Source organism: Daucus carota, chromosome 1 (genome assembly GCF_001625215.2).
Source record: "Daucus carota subsp. sativus chromosome 1, DH1 v3.0, whole genome shotgun sequence".
Lineage (NCBI taxonomy): Eukaryota > Viridiplantae > Streptophyta > Magnoliopsida > Apiales > Apiaceae > Daucus > Daucus carota.
Genome location: NC_030381.2, coordinates 37,914,899 through 37,938,611, shown reverse-complemented (window position 1 = coordinate 37,938,611; position 23,713 = coordinate 37,914,899). Strand labels below are relative to the sequence as shown.

The 23,713-nt window shown below is 32.2% G+C and overlaps 1 protein-coding gene across 1 annotated transcript; it reads right to left on the bottom strand.

Moving 5' to 3' along the window:
* Positions 1-747: 747 nt before the first annotated feature.
* On the bottom strand, positions 748-11,208 carry LOC108204558 (ARM REPEAT PROTEIN INTERACTING WITH ABF2). Its single transcript, XM_017374062.2, has 19 exons — positions 10,913-11,208; positions 10,612-10,766; positions 7,542-7,714; positions 7,350-7,470; positions 7,182-7,256; positions 6,973-7,067; positions 5,541-5,616; positions 5,252-5,359; positions 3,830-3,958; positions 3,672-3,740; positions 3,467-3,526; positions 3,080-3,203; positions 2,810-2,949; positions 2,443-2,506; positions 2,282-2,361; positions 1,891-1,955; positions 1,666-1,783; positions 1,464-1,588; positions 748-1,176 (listed from the first exon to the last, which is right to left on the bottom strand). Exons 1-19 carry the CDS (start codon positions 11,151-11,153, stop codon positions 1,095-1,097), a joined length of 2,100 nt encoding a protein of 699 aa, XP_017229551.1. The 5' UTR covers positions 11,154-11,208; the 3' UTR covers positions 748-1,094.
* Between the last annotated feature and the right edge of the window lie 12,505 nt (positions 11,209-23,713).

Sequence of the window (23,713 nt, the reverse complement as noted above, 5' to 3'; positions counted from 1 at the left end):
GTGTGGTGACAAAAAATATCTTAACAGTCTTCATAGGATTGCAGTTGGTGGTTTGTCAGATCACATTTCTCTCTACGTTTTTCAACAGTAAACCTGTTTTATGCCTTATCAAGTAAAGAGCTACGATCTTAATATTTTAAGAGATTAATCTTCTCTTTACAACTCTAGTATGAAACATGCAGGAAAACCATTTTATTTCACTTCATATAGCTATATGGAGTAGTAATTTTGCCATGTCAATGACTCAGAGGCGGATTCTATAGCCGCAGTTGACCCCTCTTAATTTTCTTTTAATATTATAAATGTTTATAGATTGCAAAATTGAAATTTACCTCTCTCAATTTTTTTTAAAATAAAATTGATGCCATTTGATATATATATATATTTTTATGCAATCTTGCGAAAATAGTAAGGAAAGGATATATTTCTTTTGCTTTGTTTAAAAGATAAGGAAAACGATATATTATTTTGTTCTACTGTTGCAACTTGTTACAATTACGTTTCGGAATAGAATCGGATACTTGATTGAATAATGTATTTTAAAAAATTGAAAATAAAGCCATCATGAATATATTTCAGAATACAAAGGATAGGGAGGTGATCTTATGAAAATAATATTATTTTAATATATGATTATTTGCTTATATATATATTCTTGTTAGAAGTTATCAAATCAATTTTTAATCTGATCCTTCCTAATTTCGGATTTGGATCCGCCTTTATCAATGAGAGATTGAGAGCATGATATCCTCCTGGTTGAAAGAATACATCATGTTGAAGTTATATAACATCCATACAGACAACAAGAATTCCCGTAAATTTTCTTTTCTTCTTGGGTTTAAACAAATATCACAAGTTTCCTGTTGAACAAATAGACCTAATGTCTGACCTAAATAAGAGGGCCGGGCATGGATATAGGTACAGCCTGAATCTATACTTCTATATTTGTCCGTACTAATGAGACTACAATCGTGCTTCCAGACCCGAACAGCAAAGCAAGCTTTGCTGCTTCCATCCTCTCTTCAAAAGTTACAAGGGAACACCTAAATTTTGTACATCCGTTGACGACTTTAGTTAGAATTTTAATCAACACATCAAGCTTGGATATTCCTCGTAAGCGCCCTCACAAAGTAATTGTTCATCTCTGGTAAGATGCGGCTTATCAATTGCGAATACCTGGTATTTTACATATCAACAACTGGTAAGAATCTCAAACTGTCACAAAAAAAAACCAGCTGGACTATGTACAGATATATTAATATTGAATACATATCTAATGCATGTGATATTAAACATTATCCTGATTCCTGAAAGATAAAGATAGTTCGCAAATTAGCATTGTTTCATGTGATATATTTTAAGATGGAGTCATGAAGCAACAGAAGTACATTCACAACCTTCCAAACAGCATCCTATCTTTATCATGCTTAGAACAAAAGGATGGAGAAGAAAAGGCAACATACCATGGCAAAACACTCAGTTCGTCAAATTTTTCCAGAATAAAAAAAATGCATGCATGCCTCAATGACATAGCATTGAAGGCCTCCGACAGATCGTACATGAGAGAGACATTTTCCACTGCTATGTCCTAATGTTAGAAATAATAAATTGTCAGATTTATTTTGTCTTGCTAATTGGAGTTTACCAAATTGACTTTTGATTCACCTTGGCAATGGCGCACTCGCACAATCGCTTAAGCCCGTCTAGTAGATACTGATCCGCAGCTCTCAAAAGATCCTGTGCCACATCCAAATCGACACTAACTGATCCTGTGTAAATATATCTGTAAGCAGAGAACATATGGAAATGAATATTAGCCCTCTGTGATGTTTATTTTCTAGTTTCTCCATAATCATTTTTCTTTGAAAAGAGGGCTAAAGAGAAATGGACCTCATCATCAACTCGAATACATCCCACCTAATATTTGGAATTTCGATATCCTTGGCATCCTTTTCCTGCAATTAAATTATGGTAACAATAAAATTAAGTTTGTATGGGAAGAAAGTTTTATAATGGATCGTGCAATTATTTATTTCTGAAAGGAAAACTACAACTGTATCGCGTGCATAAGAAACTTAATAAACTTGTGAAGACAGCGGCCACCTTATATACGAAAGTTTTTCCAACAATTTCTTGTTGAAAAGAAACTGACACATGAAAACAATTAAGATTTCTCTTCAATAAATTACAAGATAGTATATAATTAAGCAGAAACTGAATACTGATGCTTTTATGATGTATCTATCCTGATAAAATCAGACATGTACAACTAGAAAAATACCCGGTAGCCACCATCGAACATTGCTCGAAATGCATCAGAAGAAGCAAGCAGGCAAATCCTGTGTGCATAGAACCGCTTACCTAACAGCAAAAACGCACCGGGATAAAAAATTCAGTCTCATGGCCCCACTTATTAAGCAATTATTAAGTGAGAGAAATTACCTTCTATTAAGAAGGTAACATCTGAGAGTGTAGGATTGTTGACAAACTGTTCACCCAAGTATACCTGCGGTAAACAATATCTCACTGGTCTGATACATGTATGTTAATTTGGTGACAAAAAAAACATGTATATATAGAGAGATTCCGATGCCACATTATAAAGGATATTATTGTAAACATGACGTCACATCATATCTTATATATCTAACATAAACAGTAATTTAGTTGAAACTACAATCAACTACCTCAGCTATAACCTTACCATAGTATGGCAAAGCAGATATACGTAAAAATACCTCTAGCACAATAAAAACGGACACATTCTTATTCATAACTACATTATAAAAAAAAAAAACTCTAGACAGACCTGGCAAATTGGGGTTGGAGGACCTGCATCAACTGGAGAAAGTGACAGGGCTTTGTCAGCCAACTTGTACAAAGCCACCGACGCAGCTCTTTGATGCCTTGAATTGGGTGATTCTAGAAGCTCTAAAAGCAAATCTAGACCTGCAGAATTAGGGATGCAAATGAATGAGGCGCGGTATCGTCAGAACAGGATGTAGTCATGTGGCAAGGCAGCCAGCACATACTATCTATATGTTCTAATACTAAGTTGACTACAATGCAATAAAATTACCACCGCCGTCAATAAAGATTGCTTTTTGATCGTCAGCAGAACAAAGATGAGCAAGAGCTAATGCAACTCGCCTTTGACTAGATTTCTCGGCAACTCGCATAATAGACAATAAATGATTCAACACCTAGAAAAACAAATGTTAACAAATACACAACACCATTATGAGTTTAGGAAAGAGAACTTCATCAGACACTTTAAGTGGTTACAGATTTAGTCCACATGAAATCCCCAGGGCAGCATTCAATTCAAATTTAGATGACAAACCAACTCTCGTTTTCTACCACTATACTTTTGAAGGAAGCAAATTTCCATAATAGCATTCAGCAATATTAATACACTAGGAAGTCAATATTAATGTTTTATAAAAATAATGGATAACAAACTCACTCGTCCATTGATCTTCTCCTCTAGTCTTTTCAATGTCTTGGCTACACAATCTCTTGTTGGCTGCACGTGAATTTACAATATTATAGTAGGGGATAGAAACAATAGTAGTGATCAATTTACCAAAATTACTATAAAAAAACCTTTAATAAAATTTTTTTAAGGGTGGATATAAATTATCTAAAAGCAAGGCTAGATATAAACATACTTGGACAAGGAAAATCCCATCCTGAAGTTTCTGGACACCTCCGACCGCAATAAGGTCCGCAACATTGTCCTACAATAGGAGCTTCCAACAAATGAGAATATACATTAACTAAAGTAAATGTAGAAGCCTAGGAAAATAGACAGCAGAAACTACAGTACCTCGTTATCTGCAAGACCATAGAGTGCGAATGCTGCATTATGTTGAAGTGATCCGATTTTGGAGTCAAGAAGGTTCAACAATGGCACAATACCACCACGATGGGCAATACCAGCTTGATTATGTGAATCCTACAAGTAAAAATTAGTTTAAGCCCAATAGGAGCATCTTAAGCAATCTATCATACAAAAAATTCTACAAGAATAAAAACATACAAACATAGATATAATCACCCAGGCAAAGGTACTAATAATGGCTCCTTACATTTATGCAGGGCTGTGAATTCTACTAATAACTAATAACTATCAGGTAAACTTGACTAGTTGAGCTTGAGCTTGCCTTTTACAGCAATATTGTGGTAATCAGTTTTATTGGTCTCAGGGATGTTTGGCACAAAACAAGGAACCATCAGTTACAATTGTGACAAGAACATCTGAATCAGAACAGCTTTAAAAGCTTTGTTTAATTTATAAAAAGCTTTCTGGAAAATATAAGTTATGACTTTATGTGCAAACTTTTTCATCTCATGCTTTGAAAAATCTCTGTTTTTCTCATCAGCTTATAGTCCAGTAAGTTCACAATAACTATTGGCCAAAGATATCCCTATTACCCATTAGACTATTATTATAACATATTTTACAATCGAACTTGTAGATTTTAACCTATTTTTTCCTTTATTTTATCAGTTCGTTTATATGTGCGTGTGTGTGTACAGATTGGAGACCTTGGAGATTATATATGTACCCTAAGCAGATCATATTTTGCATAATGATGTATTTTGCAATGTTCTGCTTGTAGAACATGTAGTTTCCAAGGTCTCCAATAAAAAAATGATCTAGTGTATGATTTACCAGAAAACAAAAAAGAAACGGAGATATACTTATTTTCACATCAGATTAGTATTTCATTGAGAGTTGTTCATTTGTTACCACAATTATATATTTAATATCAACTGGAGATTTTACCTTTTCTATCTAGTGTATGTATCACCAGAAAACAAAAAAGAACATTCTAATTCAAACAATCTTATTAGTAAAAAACTGTTAAATTTATAAATTACATTAAAGTAAACTTAAATTTATACTAGAAAGTAACAAGACTGTACAACATAGTAGGCAAAGTATTAGCTGTCATCCCACGTATCCTCAATTAATGATATAATGTCTGGCAAATGGAAGCTAACACAAGAAACATACATCGTCAATTCATCATAGTTATCAACATTGCATATTTAACTATAGAGTGGCTGTCATTACAATATACTCTACCATTGACATAAATGCTTATTTATCAAGTCATCAAAGGAGGCCTCCTAAAAGCCTTGCTGTTTATGGAAGTGTCACAACTTACTTTCACTGCGAAAGCAAAATTATCACCTTGAACATATAAGAGAGTAAGAGTCGCAGAAAAGAATGGAAATATACCTGTGCCAATCTGCCTAGTGCAAAAGCTGACATTTCCCTTAGTTGAGAATCTGAGGACTGAAGCATCTCGATTAACGGACCAACAGCACCTCTTTGAACAATGTGGACCTGCACAAATATTGTCACTAAATAGAGTGAAAACATAAAACTGAGTACAAAAGGCTGAAATTCAGATATACTCCCACAAGAAACAGCACCAAACCAGTATAGAAATATTTTTAAGTTTAGAACATTCTAAATAGCTATTTGGTGAATAAATTGCAGTTTAGAACAAAGAGATGATATCCACCTTGCAGTCTGTATCAGTTGCAGCAAATTGCCCAAGGAGCAATGCAGCTTCCCTTTGGCTCTCAGGACAGCAGGAGCTGTAATGACAGCAATAAATAGTTAGAATTGAACAAATATCAGGGAGAAAGGTGAGGCATTAGTAAGAGGAAATGGTATCTCTGCACATATCAAAACAGGACAGATTTAAAGTTGCCAGGTAAAATTTATGCTTCACTTGCATAAACTTGATAGTTTGTATAAAGTGAGTGACAGTTAAAGCAATTCTGCGAGTCACCCACTCTCATGATAGTGTTTTGAGGTTTCTCCGACTATAATTCCAAAAGCTTTACACCTTTAACCCTGAAGTTTACACCCTGAACTTGTGCCACCCTAACATTGAATTTTGAACTCGCAAACCTCAACAATTAATCTCATATCTTCTGATCAAACTTTTGCCGGCAATTTTTAGGTGATGTGCAGCCAACGTAAATTATTTTTTGTCACAAGTATTTCCTGTCCAGTACATAAAATCTATGCTGCTTTATATATGGGTACAAAATGTCAGACGCAACACATCCAGGTGTCAGACTCAATATTTGTGAAAGGTAGCAAAAAAGGGTACCTTGTCCTCCTTTAGGAGACAGGTACAGAGTTATGCCATAGAGCATTAAGAAATAATTGTACTGGATAAGATATTGTAGCAAAAATCAAACAAACTACAACGAAACATGATTTTGTACTGAACTTGCGCAAATCAAAAATGACTTTTGTAACCTGAAATATGTTGGATTTCTATTATCATATATCAACACACGTCCTTACATCAAAACGGAGGGGCATTTCCTTTCTTCTTTTCCTGTTCTTTTTTCTTTTTATCAACTTATTTTACATCTTACGTTCATCCTATGTACAGGCCTTTTTATTAGTCAAAGTGCTTAAATTTCTCTGATAATGAACAAGTGTTGTATTCGAGTGTCCAAGGGTACGCCACAGATACGTCGGCCAAAACTGAAGAGCCGAGCTACATAGTGGATACTACGCTAATAAATCACATACAAATTGTAAGGAATGGGGGTTGGAGGGATGAGAATGTTTTTGCAATATCTGGTCATCGTCTGACAAGTATGGGCCTTAACTGAAACAACGAACACGGCTGTAAAAGTTGCCACTTCCCTCAAAACATAAAGTAAGATATCATGCATTAGTTATCCACTTAAACCAATATATGGAGCAACTGATATAAGTCTTCTGAGTCTGATCAGAAGCCAGATCTTCGCTCATCAGGATACAACCCTAGACCATCTTACAAGCGAGCTCAGCTGGGGGAAGCTCCGTGTCATAAGGGCGTAACAACTGTTTTACCAGTTGCAGGGAAGCTCCACATTATGAGGGTGTTACGACAAGAAAGAATTAAAAGTTAGCAGGCACAGATGGATGAGCGAAGATAATAGTACCTAAGTAACCGTATTACAGGTTGCAAAGCTCCAGCCTGTAGGACTTCTTTCTTAATGTTGGGGGACGAGTGGACTAAATTCCCAATTACGCCAACCTGGTAAAAGAATTCAGAGGACATTTCAAGTTGCAGATGAGGTGAAGCTAGAATGGGAGGATATAAACTATGGAATGCACAATATCCAACAAGAGTAATGAAAAGAGAACTAACTGCTTCATAATGTATGGCAGCATCCTCAGACCGAAGCATCAGAATGAGGGTAGGTAGAGCATTACATTTAACCATCTGAAAACCACAGATATAAATTTTCTACTGTCATAAAACTAATCTGCAAAGTTCACCGTAAAATGTATTCCAATAAAAATGATATACATCAACCTGATTCTTATTCTCATCATTTTTGAAAGCAAGAGTCCTTAGGGCCCCTGCAGCTGCTCTCTGGACTTTTGCATCAGAAAACTCGAGGAGTTCAACAAGGGGAGGGATGCCACCTTGTGTCCTGAATATAGGATTAAAAACGTCACAAACACTGTTTAAGTTGCATTCTTGAAGACAGTAAAATAAACCAACCTGACACGTGTTTTAATGCTGCTATTCTCATGAGCAAGATTTGTAATAGCATCAGCTGCTCTCCTTATTACACCATTCACTGCTCGAGAATTGTCACCGTTCTTGTGCCTCTTTAACAAATCAACAAGATGGGGAAGAGCTCCAGCATCAACTATGAGTTTTTGATGTTCGGGCTGTTCAACAGTAAAGATATGCCAAAGTACATATCACAGACAATTAAATGAAGATGGGTTAGCTAGACCATACTTTTGGCTGCTTTCTTCTGTATAATAATATAGGGAGAGAATTTGGCATATGCAACCAAACCTTTTCAAAATTAATAACTTCTTATGTATCCATAAAGAGGTAAAAACATAAACGCACTAATGAAAAACCATCTCTTAAAGACAAAAATGAGCATGAAGGAAACAATTTGTTAACATTAAACTCCATCTCACTGCAACTAATTAAGTGCAATTTTTCAGCAACTGCAATCACGTTTGTAAGTTTTCTTTGATCTTGATAGGTGCAGTTGGGTTTCACATTCAAACTAACTACTAAAATCTCAAACTTCCAAAAAAATTTTAAGAAACAGTATACACTGATTATATTTACAATTTATAATAATGATATTGGATTGATCACTGTTCCAAAATAGCTAAAGAAATATTAAAAATAGTAAAGTGAATATACTTGCACTTAATATAATTTACATCGAGAAGTAAAAGTATTATACAAAAACAACTTTAGAAAAAACGAATAAAAATTCCTAAGTCACATAATCAAGCCCTTAATTAGCAAGGACAATTATTTAAAGGAATGTCTATATTGATAAATTTAAGGATAATTATATACTTAACTTGAATATATGCATATTACATTAATTTAAGTGTGGTGAAATTTTAGTCGTGTTTTAACTATATATATATATATATATAACCTAAATCAAACTATATATAATGCAGTTTTTACGACAGAAAATAGCAAATAATTGTTAGTTTGCCTCACCAAGTCACTCCTACATAAAGATATTGGAAAACCACATATTTGACACAAGTGATTGCTAGATAAGAAAAAGCTCAATCCTGTGCGCAAAATATAAGACGGGAATTTTTTTTAGACCAACTTTATAAAAGACCACGAGGGATTGCATAAAGGAAGAATAACACTCTGTTTCCTTAATGGACTAGCAAAACATACTACATTGGGGATGTGTACGTGGTAAAAAGAATTGAATCTAAAGTTCCAAAAGAATTGTAAACTCTAATCGCTTCTTAATTTTAATTTTTGGCTTCTTCCAAAAAAAAACACTCCATACAAACTGTAGACGCATGCATGCGGAATCCTGCACCATCAGTATTGTACATACGGAGAGGTCGATCAAATTTTGCTTATTAGCATCAAGGAACAACTCCAAAATAAGGACCAAGGATTTCTTAACTGATAATAGTGAATGTCTCAATATAAGGTAGCTCATAGACATATCTTATTCAGTTTCACAGTTTAAAAATGATAAATTTAAAGCATTCAAGGTGTAATTGCAATGATTGTAACAGTGCTGCTGAGTGCTGAATTATGCTTGACCATCTCAATGTAAAACTGCTGATACACCACAGACAGACCAATGAAGTTATGTTTGTAATCACTGTTCACAAATTGTTGGGACCATTTACACTTAACAATGACAACTTTTAATATTATTTTCTTTTGGGTGGAGGGGCAAGATGATACGTCTTAAACCAGGTCAAGTGTGAAACCGGGTCCACCCACTTATAAAATACATTGGAGTTCACTTATTGACAGGAACATTAGGCACAATACGTCAATAAATGATATTCATTTAAATACTTAATTTTCCACTCGAATTTCATTATACCAATAAAAGATGATATTGAAAATATTTTATAAACAAAATATCCATTAATTAATATTCCATTGCACGTTTAACCAGTAAGGCAGTAACTATATTGAATCCAAATAGCACAAACGGAAAAGCTTATAAATTGAAATAATAAAATATTTATGGAGATGGATTCACTCTCCATTTCTTGTACTTATATATATTAAATCTGGCTCAACTCACTATATTTTCTTATTTTGATTCAAGTTGCAAATAACTACATGATTATTAGGTTGTCTTGAACTATATTCATTATAATATAATTTATTGCCCTTGTGAGTTGCACTCTACAGAGGAAAACTAAGTTGGTAAGACGAGACCAATCCATTAAATGTAACTAATACTCCTGCATTTCCATCTTATATAGGTGGTTGAAGTGCTATGGACGATCAGGAATGCAGATATATTCAATGGAAGAGCCATGGAGAAATGAGTAATGTTTTCCTTTAAATGATGAGGTCCATTAAGGTAAAAAAGTTAACCATTAAAACTGACGCACTGCAAAATATAAAAGGGGTATGTCTAGATTCTAGAGTGAACAAGATTACATATTCTATTTTATGTAAATTATTTTGCTACATTGAAAAGATAAAATAGTATTACTATAACTTAATGATAAAACCTCTTCAATACAGTGAACTGTATTGAATGCATAAACCAAATGCCTTAAAATGAAACTGAAACCATATATTGTTCTTATAAGCATTTTCTGTAAACTTTGACCCTGACTTGACAAACCTAGCCTCCCAATCCCTAGAAAACAAGATCCCCGGTTGAACAAAGCGCGGAAGGAGTTTCATGATGCTTGTACAATCAACTAATCAAGTAATCGTGTCCTTTAATTTAGATGATTTACTTTGATGTAGCTATACAATGGGGTATGCGGGAATTAAAAAGTGTTAAAGTTGTCCTAACTCTAAAATATGTACACAAATCATGAAGAGATTCCACAATATATTCAATTACAATATCTGACGCTTATAACTTGCCACAGTTGCGACAACAGAAACAATTGCCTAACTATTACGAGTCTGCGACAAAGAAACTATAGTGAAATACATCAATTTACCAAACCCACACTTACATTTATTAGACATTTCTAATGAATAAACAAGATCCCTAATTCTACAAAAAATAATGCAATCCTATGAAATATGGAAGTTAAATTCAAAAAATAGGTTAGATAATTACTTTTATGGCCAGGAGTCCAAGCGTAAAAGCGCTCCCTTTCTCAACCTCGTGCTCGTAGGGTCTCGGACTGTAGTCACTCTGTGGGGGCGGTGCCTGCAGATGCCTCACCAAAACCGGAACCACGCCCGATTTCACAATCATGTTAACATATTCCTCTGCAAAAACACCTATATCAATACACACATACAAAAACACACAATACATGTGTGTATAATTTGAATTTGAAATTTGAAAAACTCGAAACATAACAACAAAAAGTACGGAACGAGTAAAAATTCAAATTACGAAGCACAAAATCTACCGGTTTTAGCGAACTCAGAGATGACGTGAATCGCGCGCTTGGCCGAAGCACGATCCGCTTCGATCGACGAGAAAGTGTTCTCCAATATTTGAACTTGCGCACGGATTTCGAGGAGGAGATCCTGGTCGCAAGTGAGAGAAAAGACGTCGCGATCGTCTTCGAAATCTTCTTCGAGCTTGCGTTTCAAGCTTTTTCTACCGGAACTTGAAGGTTGTTCCGGCCGTTTCTTCTGCTTCTCCATCGCTGTATGTAACAACTCTCTCTCTCTTTGTCTCGCTATGTTTCTCAGAGTGGGAGAGATAAAGATGAGAGAGAAAAGGCGTGAGAGGAGTGCTGAGGGCAGTTTAGTAAATTACACTGTTCTTTTTTACTTGGGAGTGAAAAACTGAAAATATTTACCGGGACATTTTGTGCGTTGTAGTTGTGGGCCTTGTGGGTGCTATTACATTAATGATTCAAAATTAATATTTATAAAATAAGATAAATTTACGGTGGTTTATAAAGTTTATATTAATGATTCAAAATTTAATATTTATAGAATGAAATAAATTTATAATATAAATATCTCGATGCAATACTAATATTAATATATAAAACTGTAAAATTGGATTATAATTCATGAGTGAAAAAATGAAAAAAAAAATTCCACATGTAATTAACGATTTAAAGAAACTTTTCAATAACTTATGAATCTGTCACGATTCTTAGATATCTATTTTTCCACCTTCCATTGACAGTTTTGATACCACACACGTATGTCAACCAACCAACAACATTTATATAAATAGTGATAAAAATAACATTATATATATGAAATAGGGATAATTAATTTATACGTCCTTGAACTTTGGTCCATTTTTGATTCGCATCCTTGAACTAAGTTTGTCAATTTATGCATCCTCAAACTTTGTAAATTTCCAATTCAGGTCCCTCCGTCAGTTTTTGACTAACAGAAGTTAGTAATTAGGGTTTTGAATTTGGGGGTTTTCGACTCGTTAATGGATTGTTGAAATTGATGGTATGGGAAGTTTCGGGAGGTCAAACCGAAGAGATTCATGTAGGTTTCAATGGCGGAGGATTGTCGGAATGATGGCCGGAATCAATGGCCATTTTCCGGCCGGCGGAGACATTGCCACCATTCCGGCAATCCTCCATCATTGAAACCTACATTAATCTGTTCGGTTTGATCTCCCGAAACTTCCCATACCATCAATTTCATCAATCCATGAACGAATCGAAAACCCTCAAATTAAAAACCCTAATTGACTAACTTCCGTTAGTCAAAAACTGACGGAAGGACCTTAATTGAAAATTTACAAAGTTTGAGGATGCATAAATTGACAAACTTAGTTCAAGGATGCGAATCAAAAATGGACCAAAGTTCAAGGACGTATAAATTAATTATCCCTATGAAATATGGAGTTTAAGATCTTGTAAGTATATCTTCACACACACATATATACATATATATATATATATATATATATATTAATAATATTTTGTATGAAAAAAAATACCTGAGAATATATCCTTGTCAACAATAATCAGGTCGGGAGGTATGAACTCAAATCATGCAAGGTATATTAGTGACTCCGTGTTGAACCGAGCAAACAGATATTGGAAAAGTGTGGCATGAATACTATTTTCCTATATAAATACAATGTAAACCATATAAAAATTAACAACAACATACATGTCCGATGAACAAAACAAATAGCATAAAAAAATAACCAACCAACATATATCACTAACAGTTAATTTATTGACATTTTCATCCATCAATATCATGTCAAGACTATATTTTTTCCCCGTGTTTAAATTTGTCGACTCCCACATCCGACAAACTCTTATTCTTATCAGCAAATCATCTCTATCGTCATTCAAAACATTTATTATAGTGTAACTCATTATTGTATTAGATTATATGGAAAAGATAAATAGGCACAAAATATTGTTTATGTTAAATTTCATGATGTCTGCCTCAACTTATAGGGGTTGATTTGAGAAAAAACCGGCTTATCAAAAATATGTTCTATTTTTGATACACATCTTTTTCAAAAATATGGTCCTAGTCTTGGAAGAAAAGTAAGCCTTTTTATCAAAATAATTGAAAAAAAGTTCAAATTCTGATTTGATAATTATTAAGGTAGTTAGTTTTTATTTTTAATATATTGAAAAAGGTAGTTTTGAAACTTTTCCAATATATCCGAAACTACTACAAAAGGTAATTTTATTTTTGATATTTTTAAAATTAAAACATAATTTGAGACTTTCTTCCAAAAAATTTGATACTAAAAAAGGTAGGTACATTTTATTTTTGATATTTTAAAAAAGGTAGTTCTGAAACTTGCTTTCAATATATCCGAAAATAAAAAAAAGTAGTTTTTATCTTTGATATTTTTCATCCAAAAATTCCATTTTGAAAAAGGTAATTTTTAAGCTTGCTTCCAAGAAATTCTATATTCTCTTTGCATTGTTTTATAGATGGCGTTCACATATATTTAGAAAATTTGAACGTATAATAATAATTATCCTCTTCAAAAAAAACTGAAATATATAGTCAAAAATTTAATATATAAAAAATTTCAAAATAATAAATTTAATTATACAGTTAAAACATATATGTCAAAAGTCAAGATTCCATATAAAACGAAACGGTGAGCATATAATTTTGGTGTGACCTCGTATAAATAATCAACTTCAATTTTGGTGCGAGAAACTAACTTTCGAATGATGATATGATAATTGATATTGGTGTATTCTTCTTTGTTCTTACTTTATCATTAAAAATTTTCGTCTTCGAAATTGTTTGATCAAGTATTGTTATAAATTATTAGTTACGGACAAAAAAATTTTAGTATTGAATTTTCTATTTTTTATCTTTAGTAAAGATAATACATGGATGCCAAAAAAAATCATATCCAAACTACCACTATTATAAGCTATCCCTTATTTTAATATATATATATAATTATTGTTTTAAATAAATGTAAATTTGAGAGCTTTTTTCATAAAAATATTTATTGGGATGTCATAATCAATAATAATATTTTTTTTTGTTTTATTTATTTATATTAAATATAAGATACAAGTATATATGTAGCTTCTGCACTATAACATATTCAATTAAAGATCCATCTCTTACATATAAAGAAAATTACATGTAGTAAAGTATGTATGTACCATGTACTATGTGTACAAGTTGAAAGCTACTCACGTTTTTTATACAACATAAAAGATAAATAAACTATAAAATAAATATTTTTCAAGAGCAATTCAAATGGCGTGATATATTTTGTTCTGTCTCTATAGTATTGAACAAAGATTAAAAAAAAACACCACTTCAATGGTGTTTAATGTCTTATGCAAAAATAGAACAATGTTATAGTTTGTGCTAAAATAGAATAATGAATTGATGGAACTATAATTATCACCTCGTCAAAAATTGAAAACAATGAGGTACTTGATGTAAAGTTAGGTAGCAAAAGTACATTTATATTTGAAATAATGGGGTACTTCAAAAGTTAACCAAATTTTAAACAGTATATATAACCAAATATTGGGGACATGATGTTATTATAATACTAAAAAAAATAACTTTTTGATGTTAAAATACAATAATAGTTCTATCTATTTTAGCACGCCCATTAGATTTGCTCTACAAAGTTCAAGTGATTGTTCATACTTTGAAATTTAAAAATAAATTTTGAAATATAAAGTTACATTATTAAAAAACCAGCTCAGTCAGATATTAGGAATCACAAAAACACTGCATATTGAGAAGTCAAGTCAAAGTTCATAATTGTTCATGTTAAGAAGTATTAGGTATCTTGCAAAGTAAAGATAGTCATAAACAAGTTACATGTAACAGAGTTAAGTTTGTATCGTGAAGACTCTTCTAGCAAAGTCAGATAATCTATGTAAGAAAGTACATATAGAAGCCAATAAAGTTGTATTAAGGGGGTGTATTTGATTGGAATTTTAAAGGATTTTTTTTCATTCATGAAATCCGGGGGTATTCAATTGGGATTGTTTAAAATCCATTAAAATCTTGAGGTATTCGATTGGGATTTTAAATTATGCTACAGAATCTGGTGGTATTCAGTTAGGATTTTAAATTATGTTTAAAACTCCGATGGTATTCAATTGGGATTATTTAAAATCCATTAAAATCTGATGGTATTCAAATGATGACTGATTTTTTTTTGAATTTCATAAAAATGGATTTTGTGTGATTATTCAGTGTATTTTAAGTTTTTTGAAATCTCACCAAAATACATGAGATTTAAAACATTGCACATCAATCATTACTATTAGGCAAATAAATAAATGAAAAATAGATATAATAAAAAGATATAAGTTATATAATACAGTACTTCATCTGTTATATGTATTATATACACTGTTTTACTACTCACTATTATCAACATATAAGTAATATTCATTCAAAAAAATATTTATGTATATTATATTACAAGATCATGCTTGACAGAAAATCCATATTATAATTTATAAACTAATCTTGGATACGTGGATCATGATCTTTTATTATTAATGACAACTAGATCACCTTAAGGATATCGCCCATACTAACATTGAATTATCGCCTATCTTATCACATTGGAAAAGTCGCCATATTAATTATAACATTGAAATTATCGCCTTGTTTCAACTATAAAATGCATCTCAGAGTTCTTAAACTACATAATCTCTTCAATTACGCAAATGATTTATAGCTTCTTTGTCACAAGATTATGCAATATATTATGTTTCATGAATATGTAATATGTCTCAGTAAATTGGTATTAAGACGTGACATGACAGTGTTTCTTCGAATTTCAGTCAAGAATGTTGAAAGAGTAACAAGGTACAAGTTTATATGAATGAATGTTTTTTTTTTGTTACAATCGTTATTCAAACGATTGAGCATATCACATATGTGTACTGCATCTTAGTCTCCAAATTTCGAGTTAATTGATGATTAATAATAGAGGTTCATTTTATAATTTCTATTTCATTCTTTAATGCTTGTATGCTTACACACATTTCAATGATATGATATCAGGTGTGATAAATTCAAACAGTGACTTTCTTGTGACATAGATCACCAACCAATTTCATTTCGCTGGCTCGAAGGAGTAAGATCCTTTTCTGAAGATAACTCTTGAGCCATCTACAAATTGCTGAACAAAAAGGAAAGCAATTTTATACTCATCCATCTCACAATCCGATGAGGAACTTAAGAATATAACAACTCTTCGGAAAGCGGGGATGGAGATATCATGATTTAGTATATTATGTAAAATGTAACTTCTTAATTTGAATATGCAGTTTTCTCCTTATTTTTTCCTTAAATTATACTAATCTGTTTTAAATTTCTATATGTAATCTATAATATATCTGTGTTGAAATTCAAGGACTAATGATCAAAAAGATGTAGATGTTTTCATGGGTTGAATTTTACATTTTCCACACTTATTTTGTGTGATATCAATAAAGTTTATGTCATTTGACATTAATCAAACATAAATTATATTTGATTTAATATTTTATGGTAAATAATCTTTCTTTGCAAAATTTAAATTTCTAGTTTTATTATACTCATTGTCTCGTTCTTATTTAATTAACGAGATCTCATAGTAAAAACATTTAAATTTATTTAGTGACATTTCAATATAAATGTTATCTTCTTCAACTTAATTTCATTAATTAAATTCTCTTAGATATGGAAATAGTGTGATGGTCTTCAACAAATCATGTTAAGTAATGTTGAATATATATTTGGAGTATAATTATGAAATTGAAGTTGTGTAATTATGAAATTGTATAAATATAAGACAAAAAAGTAACATTTAATTTCACGTGTGAGAAGTCGTAGAACTAATTTTGGAATAGTTAATCAGCAGAACCGATGTGACAATAAAATACGATTATGTATTAAAAAAAATTATATATATTATAACTAAACCTGAACCAATTTATATAAATATACTTTCCAATTCATCTGATTGGTGCCGAAAAGCAAACAAGCTAAAGTGAAAATAGAGCAAAACCGACAACGCCTTCTCAAAATAAGCTTTATCCCGATTCTCTCGGTTGAATGCTAACACTCTCTCGAATGGCCATGGATTTGGGCCATGCAATCCCTCCCAAATGGACTCGGACTCATAAGAACAAGATGGGCTCCAACTATAACTAATTACACACATAAGTATATATATAGAGAGAGACATATACGAGGGTTATTCCACTACAAACCACACTACCATACCAACCTAAAAACCACTATTTTCACTCCCATTTTTGCTATGAGCACTCCAATTTATTTATTTTTTATTTTTTTAATTTTCTGGGGGCCCCACGCCGACGTGGCAGGCCTGCTGCCACGTCACCCTGCCACGTCAGCACCTGCTGATGTGGCACTGCAACGTCAGCACAAGGGCCCCCCACTGCTGACGTGGCGGGGTGACGTGGACCCCAATGCTGACGTAGCAGGGGGTAGAAAGTGTAAGTTTTTGGAAGTTGATGGTAAAGTTAGGTGGGTGATATTGTTAGTTTTTAAGAATTTGAGAGAATATTTGTTTAATTTTGAAGCTAGTTTTTAGGTTTGTATGATAAAGTTGGTTTGTATTTGAACAAATGCCGACATATATATATCTGTGTGTGTGTGTGTGTTATCTGCACGAAACTCAGATCAATCATTGATACGATATACATGTAATTGTTTTTTCTAACGAGGACATCTCGTGATTCTTAATAATTGTAACAAAGCTAATATTTGAAATTATAAAATAAGTAATAATTATTTGTGACGCGGCAAAAAAAAATAATTATTTGGGAGCGGTATGCAATGATTTCTATGTACGAGTGTAATATAATTATTTGTAAATGTATTCGCTACGCATGATGTCGCAGAGAATTTTCCTGTTAAATTTGTACCTTTCGGCAAATAAGCCATTTTGAAAATAAGGATTTGTTTGCATGATAAATGTACTTATTTTCATATTTTAAAAAATAAACATTATAAAAATGATTCATATTTGTTATTTAAAAATTTCAAAAAATTCTGGAAAATAATACATCTACTTACTTTCTTACGAAAATAAGCTATTTTTCAGTTACGTAGTACGTGACTTGTGAGTGCACTGGGCTGGTATGCATGCCCACAGATCGATCTGCTATTTAACTGGATTATAACGTCTCTGTTGTATCCGTCAAAAAAAAAAAAAACGTCTCTGTTGTTGTTTTTTTTTTTTGACAGATTATAACGTCTCTGTTAATTAAGCTATGTACTCGAAATTCGAAAGCCCGCGATTTTGCAATATTTTCGCTATGCCTTTTTTCTGTAAACATTTTCCTTTCTTGACAAATTTTATTCATTAAACCCGCAACAGCACAAGTGAAATATTCTTTGTGTCACCAAGTTCATTGTATTTCAAGATCAGCCCACATTCATGTGCTAGACCAGAGGTAATACACAATTAAACGCAAAACAACTGCGCTTCCGTTTCCTTTTAAACGTTTTAAAAAAAAAATAGTTTATCAAATTTATTTTCATTATTAAATTTTCAATAACTCACAAGTCACTTACAATATAATATTATATTAGACAAACTTATAATTTAAGTTAAGTCCTTATCACTTAAATCATTATAATAACATCTGTAACGGTACTGAAGAAAATGACCTGCTAAACTGATTAATAATGATCTTATAAAATTTACTGAACTGGTAATGTGTTGTACAATATCAGCAGTTGGCTAAATTTTTAAATAAGAGGAATATGTTGTTGGTGTGTATTTTTTTTATATTCTCTTAAATTTTTATTTATGATCATGTTCTAGACTCACCCATCACCATATGCAATTATGCATATTGTACTGTGATAAATAAAAACACACGTCCTCCGTACCCATATACATATGCCGGTCCAGCCCATGAGCTTGTGGCAGCTTATAGCCCAACATACCCACAAACAACTGGTTAGTAGCATCATTACAATTTGTAAATCGTTAGGCAAAATAGTAGCGACTGTACTCTATACTAAATAATAATAGTCGAAATGGAGATGGTTTATAATTTCATTACTCTTATTTTTATTTATCTTATTTAATCACAGATGCAAAATTTTACAGGTTGATAAGAATTGCTAAATATTATATTAAAATTTCCCATACATATTACTTAAAATTTGATCTTCATCAACAAGATATATAAGATTATATTTTTATAATATTAAAGTGAAATAAAATCTTAACAGTCATATTATATTCTCTATATATAGTTATATGAAATCATTATTTACATCCCCTGGATTCCACATTTTTCAAATTTGTTAAAAATATAATCTAATGCTTTCAGTTTTAATTTTTTCTCTACATTATTTTCAAACATCCGACAACCTGAATATGATGTTCTATAACATAATCAACATATATAATAATTATTTTATGAATTGAAGAACGTTATTTCTACAATAATTAATAAGCAGAATAAATGAATAATAATCTTAATATTTAATAATCTTAATATTTATTAAGCTTGGAGGATGTTAATTCCTAACTCCATATTCTAGTTCAAAATTATTGAAAAAACTAAAAGTAAAACTAATAACATAAACGTTATAAGCAGAGGATCCATGCCAAACCATCCTTGGAGATCTTGTAATGAAAAGCTGTAAACGTGATTCTCTAGCATAGAAATACGGAATCAAATAGTACTCTTGGCTGGCTATCCTAATTCCAAATTATTCAACAAATACAAGTTGAAACAAAATTATATAATTCGTACAATAATAGATTTTTTGGAATTAATATTCGCAGACTAAGATGATCGAATCGTGCACGCCCTGATGTCCCCTTCTCGGGATGTGTGCCGAGTGTGCTGCATATATTTCCTCACCTCGAATGGCATATTCAGAGTTTCAAGAATGAGGATTATAAAGCGAGATGTTCTAAACTTCTGCAGGCTCAGAAAATTGTAGCAAAGACACGTAACAGAATGACATGACTTCCCTGACTTACATGTTGATGATCAAATTTATATTTCCAAGAACACAGCGATTAACTTTTTGGTCTGAAACTCTCACTGCTTCAGCAGACCAGAGCTGAACAGATCGACATGTTCATCAATACACACGTGCATGAAACATAATACAGTAGTGGAGTAAATTATAAGTGTGATTCTTATACATAATACAGGATTAGTAAGTGATATAATAGGCATAACTAGATCTGCCAGTGAGAGAACGTTAGATTAAAACTGAGATTAGCAAGTGGTTAACCACCTGAAGTGGATCCTCTGGGATCTGATCATGGACGAAGTGCGATGGCCTAATTCATATAAAATTAATCCAAAATCGGCATCCTATTGTACTATGTAATTTTAATATTAATACAAAATCGGCATCCTATAATAGTACTATGCAATTTTAGTAAGAGAAAATTGTATTATTGTGGTCATATATTTCATCGATTTTTAAAATAGTGACCATGCTTTTAACTTCGCATTTTATGACCAGATTTTGATCCCGTGTATAAAAATAATGACTCCTGTTAATATAACTAAGTTTTAAAAGAGTGATCCCCATTTTTAAGTCATGTTTTTGCACCACATGATCAATACAATACAATAATCTGAATCAATTAATTATGCAACTTAAAACCCGATTACATTAATAGGAGCCACTTTTTTGAAAGACAGAATTAAAATTTAACCGTGTAAATGTGTAAATGTGTAAATTTGAAAGACTACCACTATTTTGAAAATGGATGTTAAGTACAATCACAACTATGCATATATACTTAAATTAAGTTTCCAAGTGTTTACTAAACATGGTATTGCGGAGAACTCGCTTATTAAGACAATAATCTAGATTCAGTTCGCAGATGTAGAAGTTTGAGTGCACTGGGCTGGCGATGCATGCGGGATATGGCACTAATAAGTAAAAACTGTAAAATTATAGTAGTACAAGTCAACAGAGACATACACTATTATATTATAATGCTGAATTCAGAAAAGAAAAAAGATAATGATGTCAACTGAATGAATGTTTTGTTTGTTAACTCAACACATACTCCATATATTTGGATCCTAGTCCCATGAAATCTCGTGACACTGTCATCATCTATGATACAGCTTATTAGTATGCTAATCTCAACTTGACAACAGTTTAATGATGTTTAACAATTTGTTTATGTGGATCTAGCTAGCTAGCTCCTTGTATAATCAAACAGATCAAACTGTGAACTGCTTTTGTCAAATCCGTGATACCAGGGGACATGAAGAAAATCAACTGCTATAAAACTAGCTTCTAAAATCTATGCACGGTAATTATTTTTCTTTTCGAAGACCTTTTTGTAACGGCATGGCTTTTGGCTATATTAGTAGCGTTATTCCAAACCCGTGATTTGTTATTGTTTTTGCATGTTACAAAAAACACTCTCTTTTGGCTAGTGGCAGATAACTCTGAAATCCGCCATCGGCATTCGGCCCTGCTCCTCTTTGACTCGAACTGAATCTCGGTCTTGGATAGTTGGTTCAACCGATACTAATCAACCAATAGAGTTGATGACAAATTTTCTCCCTATACAATTCAAGATGACTCTTGGCTGAGCTTCAAATTCTAACTTATGAACTTTTAAGTTTATAAGTTAAAAGTTCGGCTTCTGAATTTATAAGTTAAAAATACATATTAGTATTTTTTGTGTAAAAAATTAATAAGTACTTATAAGAGATTGAAAATAGGGGAATTATCTTGTATATTGTTTTTTCAATCTTATTTTCAAAAATACTACCTTATCCAATCTTATTTTCAAATCTCTAAAATATTTTCAAAAATACTACCTTTTTGAAAATATTTTCCAAAAATACGGTGGTTGCATATGCAACCATATATGCAACTACAAATCCTGATTTCAAGTTTCAGTTTTCAAATGTCATTTTCGACCTCATCTTTGGAGTCGATATATATATATGTATATATGTATATATATGTATATATGTATATATGTATATATATGTATATATGTATATATGGATTCCAAATATGAGGTCGAAAATGACATTTGAAAACTGGAACTCGAAATCAGGAATTCAGTTGCATATATAGTTGCATATGGTTGTATTCAGTTGCATATGGTTGCATTCAGTTGATTCTATTGCAATCTAATGGCCCCGCCAGGGGCACACCATACATCCGTTGCAACTTACAGTTTTCAGTTGCATTTAGTTGCATATGAGGTTGCATTTAGTTGCATATGAGGTTGCATTCAGTTGATTCTATTGCAATCTAATGGCCCCGCCAGGGGCACCCATACTTCAGTTGGAACTTACAGTTTTCAGTTGCATTTAGTTGCATATGAGGTTGCATTTAGTTGCATATGAGGTTGCATTCAGTTGATTCTATTGCAATCTAATGGCCCCGCCAGGGGCACCCATACTTCAGTTGGAACTTACAGTTTTCAGTTGCATTTAGTTGCATATGAGGTTGCATATGAGGTTGCGTGCAACCTCATATGCAACCTCATATGCAACGGAAAACTGTAAGTTGCAACTGATGTATGGGTGCCCCTGGCGGGGCCATTAGATTACAATAGAATCAACTGAATACAACCCATATGCAACCATATATGCAACTGAATTCCTGATTTCAAGTTCCAGATATCTACATCGATTCCAACGATGAGGTCGAAAATGACATTTGAAAACTGGAACTTGAAATCAGGAATTCAGTTGCATATATGGTTGCATATGCAACCACAGTATTTTTGAAAATATTTTAGAGAAGGTAGTATTTTTGAAAATAAGATTGGATAAGGTAGTATTTTTGGAAATAAGATTGAAAACGTGATTATTAATAAAAAAAAAGCCCTTGAAAATACTAGTTTTAGTTTTAACATACTTCTAAATTATACTTCTCTTCTTTACTGAGAAACACTTATTTTAAACTCACTCAAACGGCTTTAATTTGTTTGTGGAAAAGATTTATAAGACGAGTTCCAATAGATATGAGAAGTTGAAAATATGAGTTTTTAGTGATGTATTTTTATTTTTAAATTTATTTTTGATTTAATTAATCTCCTATCACTGATTAATCTAATCGATTAAACCCTATTCCCTATTTTTACGATTCTGGTTGCAACCAACTTGTCCCAACTTGCTCCTGCAATTTCAGAGAATCAGAGATCGCATTATTCTCATTATTTTTTTTGTCTATGCGAACTCTTTTCTTTTCGATAACTCAAAATGTTCAAACGCACAAGTAAAATGTTGATGAAAGAAATGGTTGAAAATTGGTTGGACCCAGGGCAGTAATTTAACGCATCCTACGGATGGATATGCATGTCCAGAAGTAATGATACAATGGAATTAATGGGGGCATGCTCCACCAGTGTAAACGTCTGTTTCGCTCTAAACAGGCGACACAAATATGGACTAGTAATGTGACGCTTTAGAGCAAGTCCAATAGGTTACCTATCGTATTACTTATAAATAATATAAAATAATGAGTGCTAGTATATTTTAGTGATTTAGGTAGTCTATTTTTAGTATCAACTCCAATAATAATCCCTATATTTGTTCTCCTAAGATTATTTTAATAATAAATTTGAGAGAGAGAAGGGGAAAAGAAGAGAATAGACAAATAAAGAAGGAGGGAGATGATTATTTTATTCATAAATATTAAATAGGTGATGGCTAGAGGTTACTTATAAACTAGTAATGGCTAGAAGAATTAAGGTTGTGCTAGTGATTTAGGATAACACTATGATAGTGTTGGAGTGCATTTTTTTGACACATGAG

Excerpts from the sequence above, each read along its gene's own strand:
- LOC108204558 (XM_017374062.2), bottom strand. The coding sequence starts at position 11,153 with ATGGAGAAGCAGAAGAAACGGCCGGAACAACCTTCAAGTTCCGGTAGA. Across the intron at positions 3,741-3,829 it reads ATGGTCTTGCAGATAACGAG|GACAATGTTGCGGACCTTAT; the intron begins GTACTGTAGTTT and ends CTCCTATTGTAG. Across the intron at positions 2,507-2,809 it reads CTCCAACCCCAATTTGCCAG|GTATACTTGGGTGAACAGTT; the intron begins GTCTGTCTAGAG and ends TGTTTACCGCAG.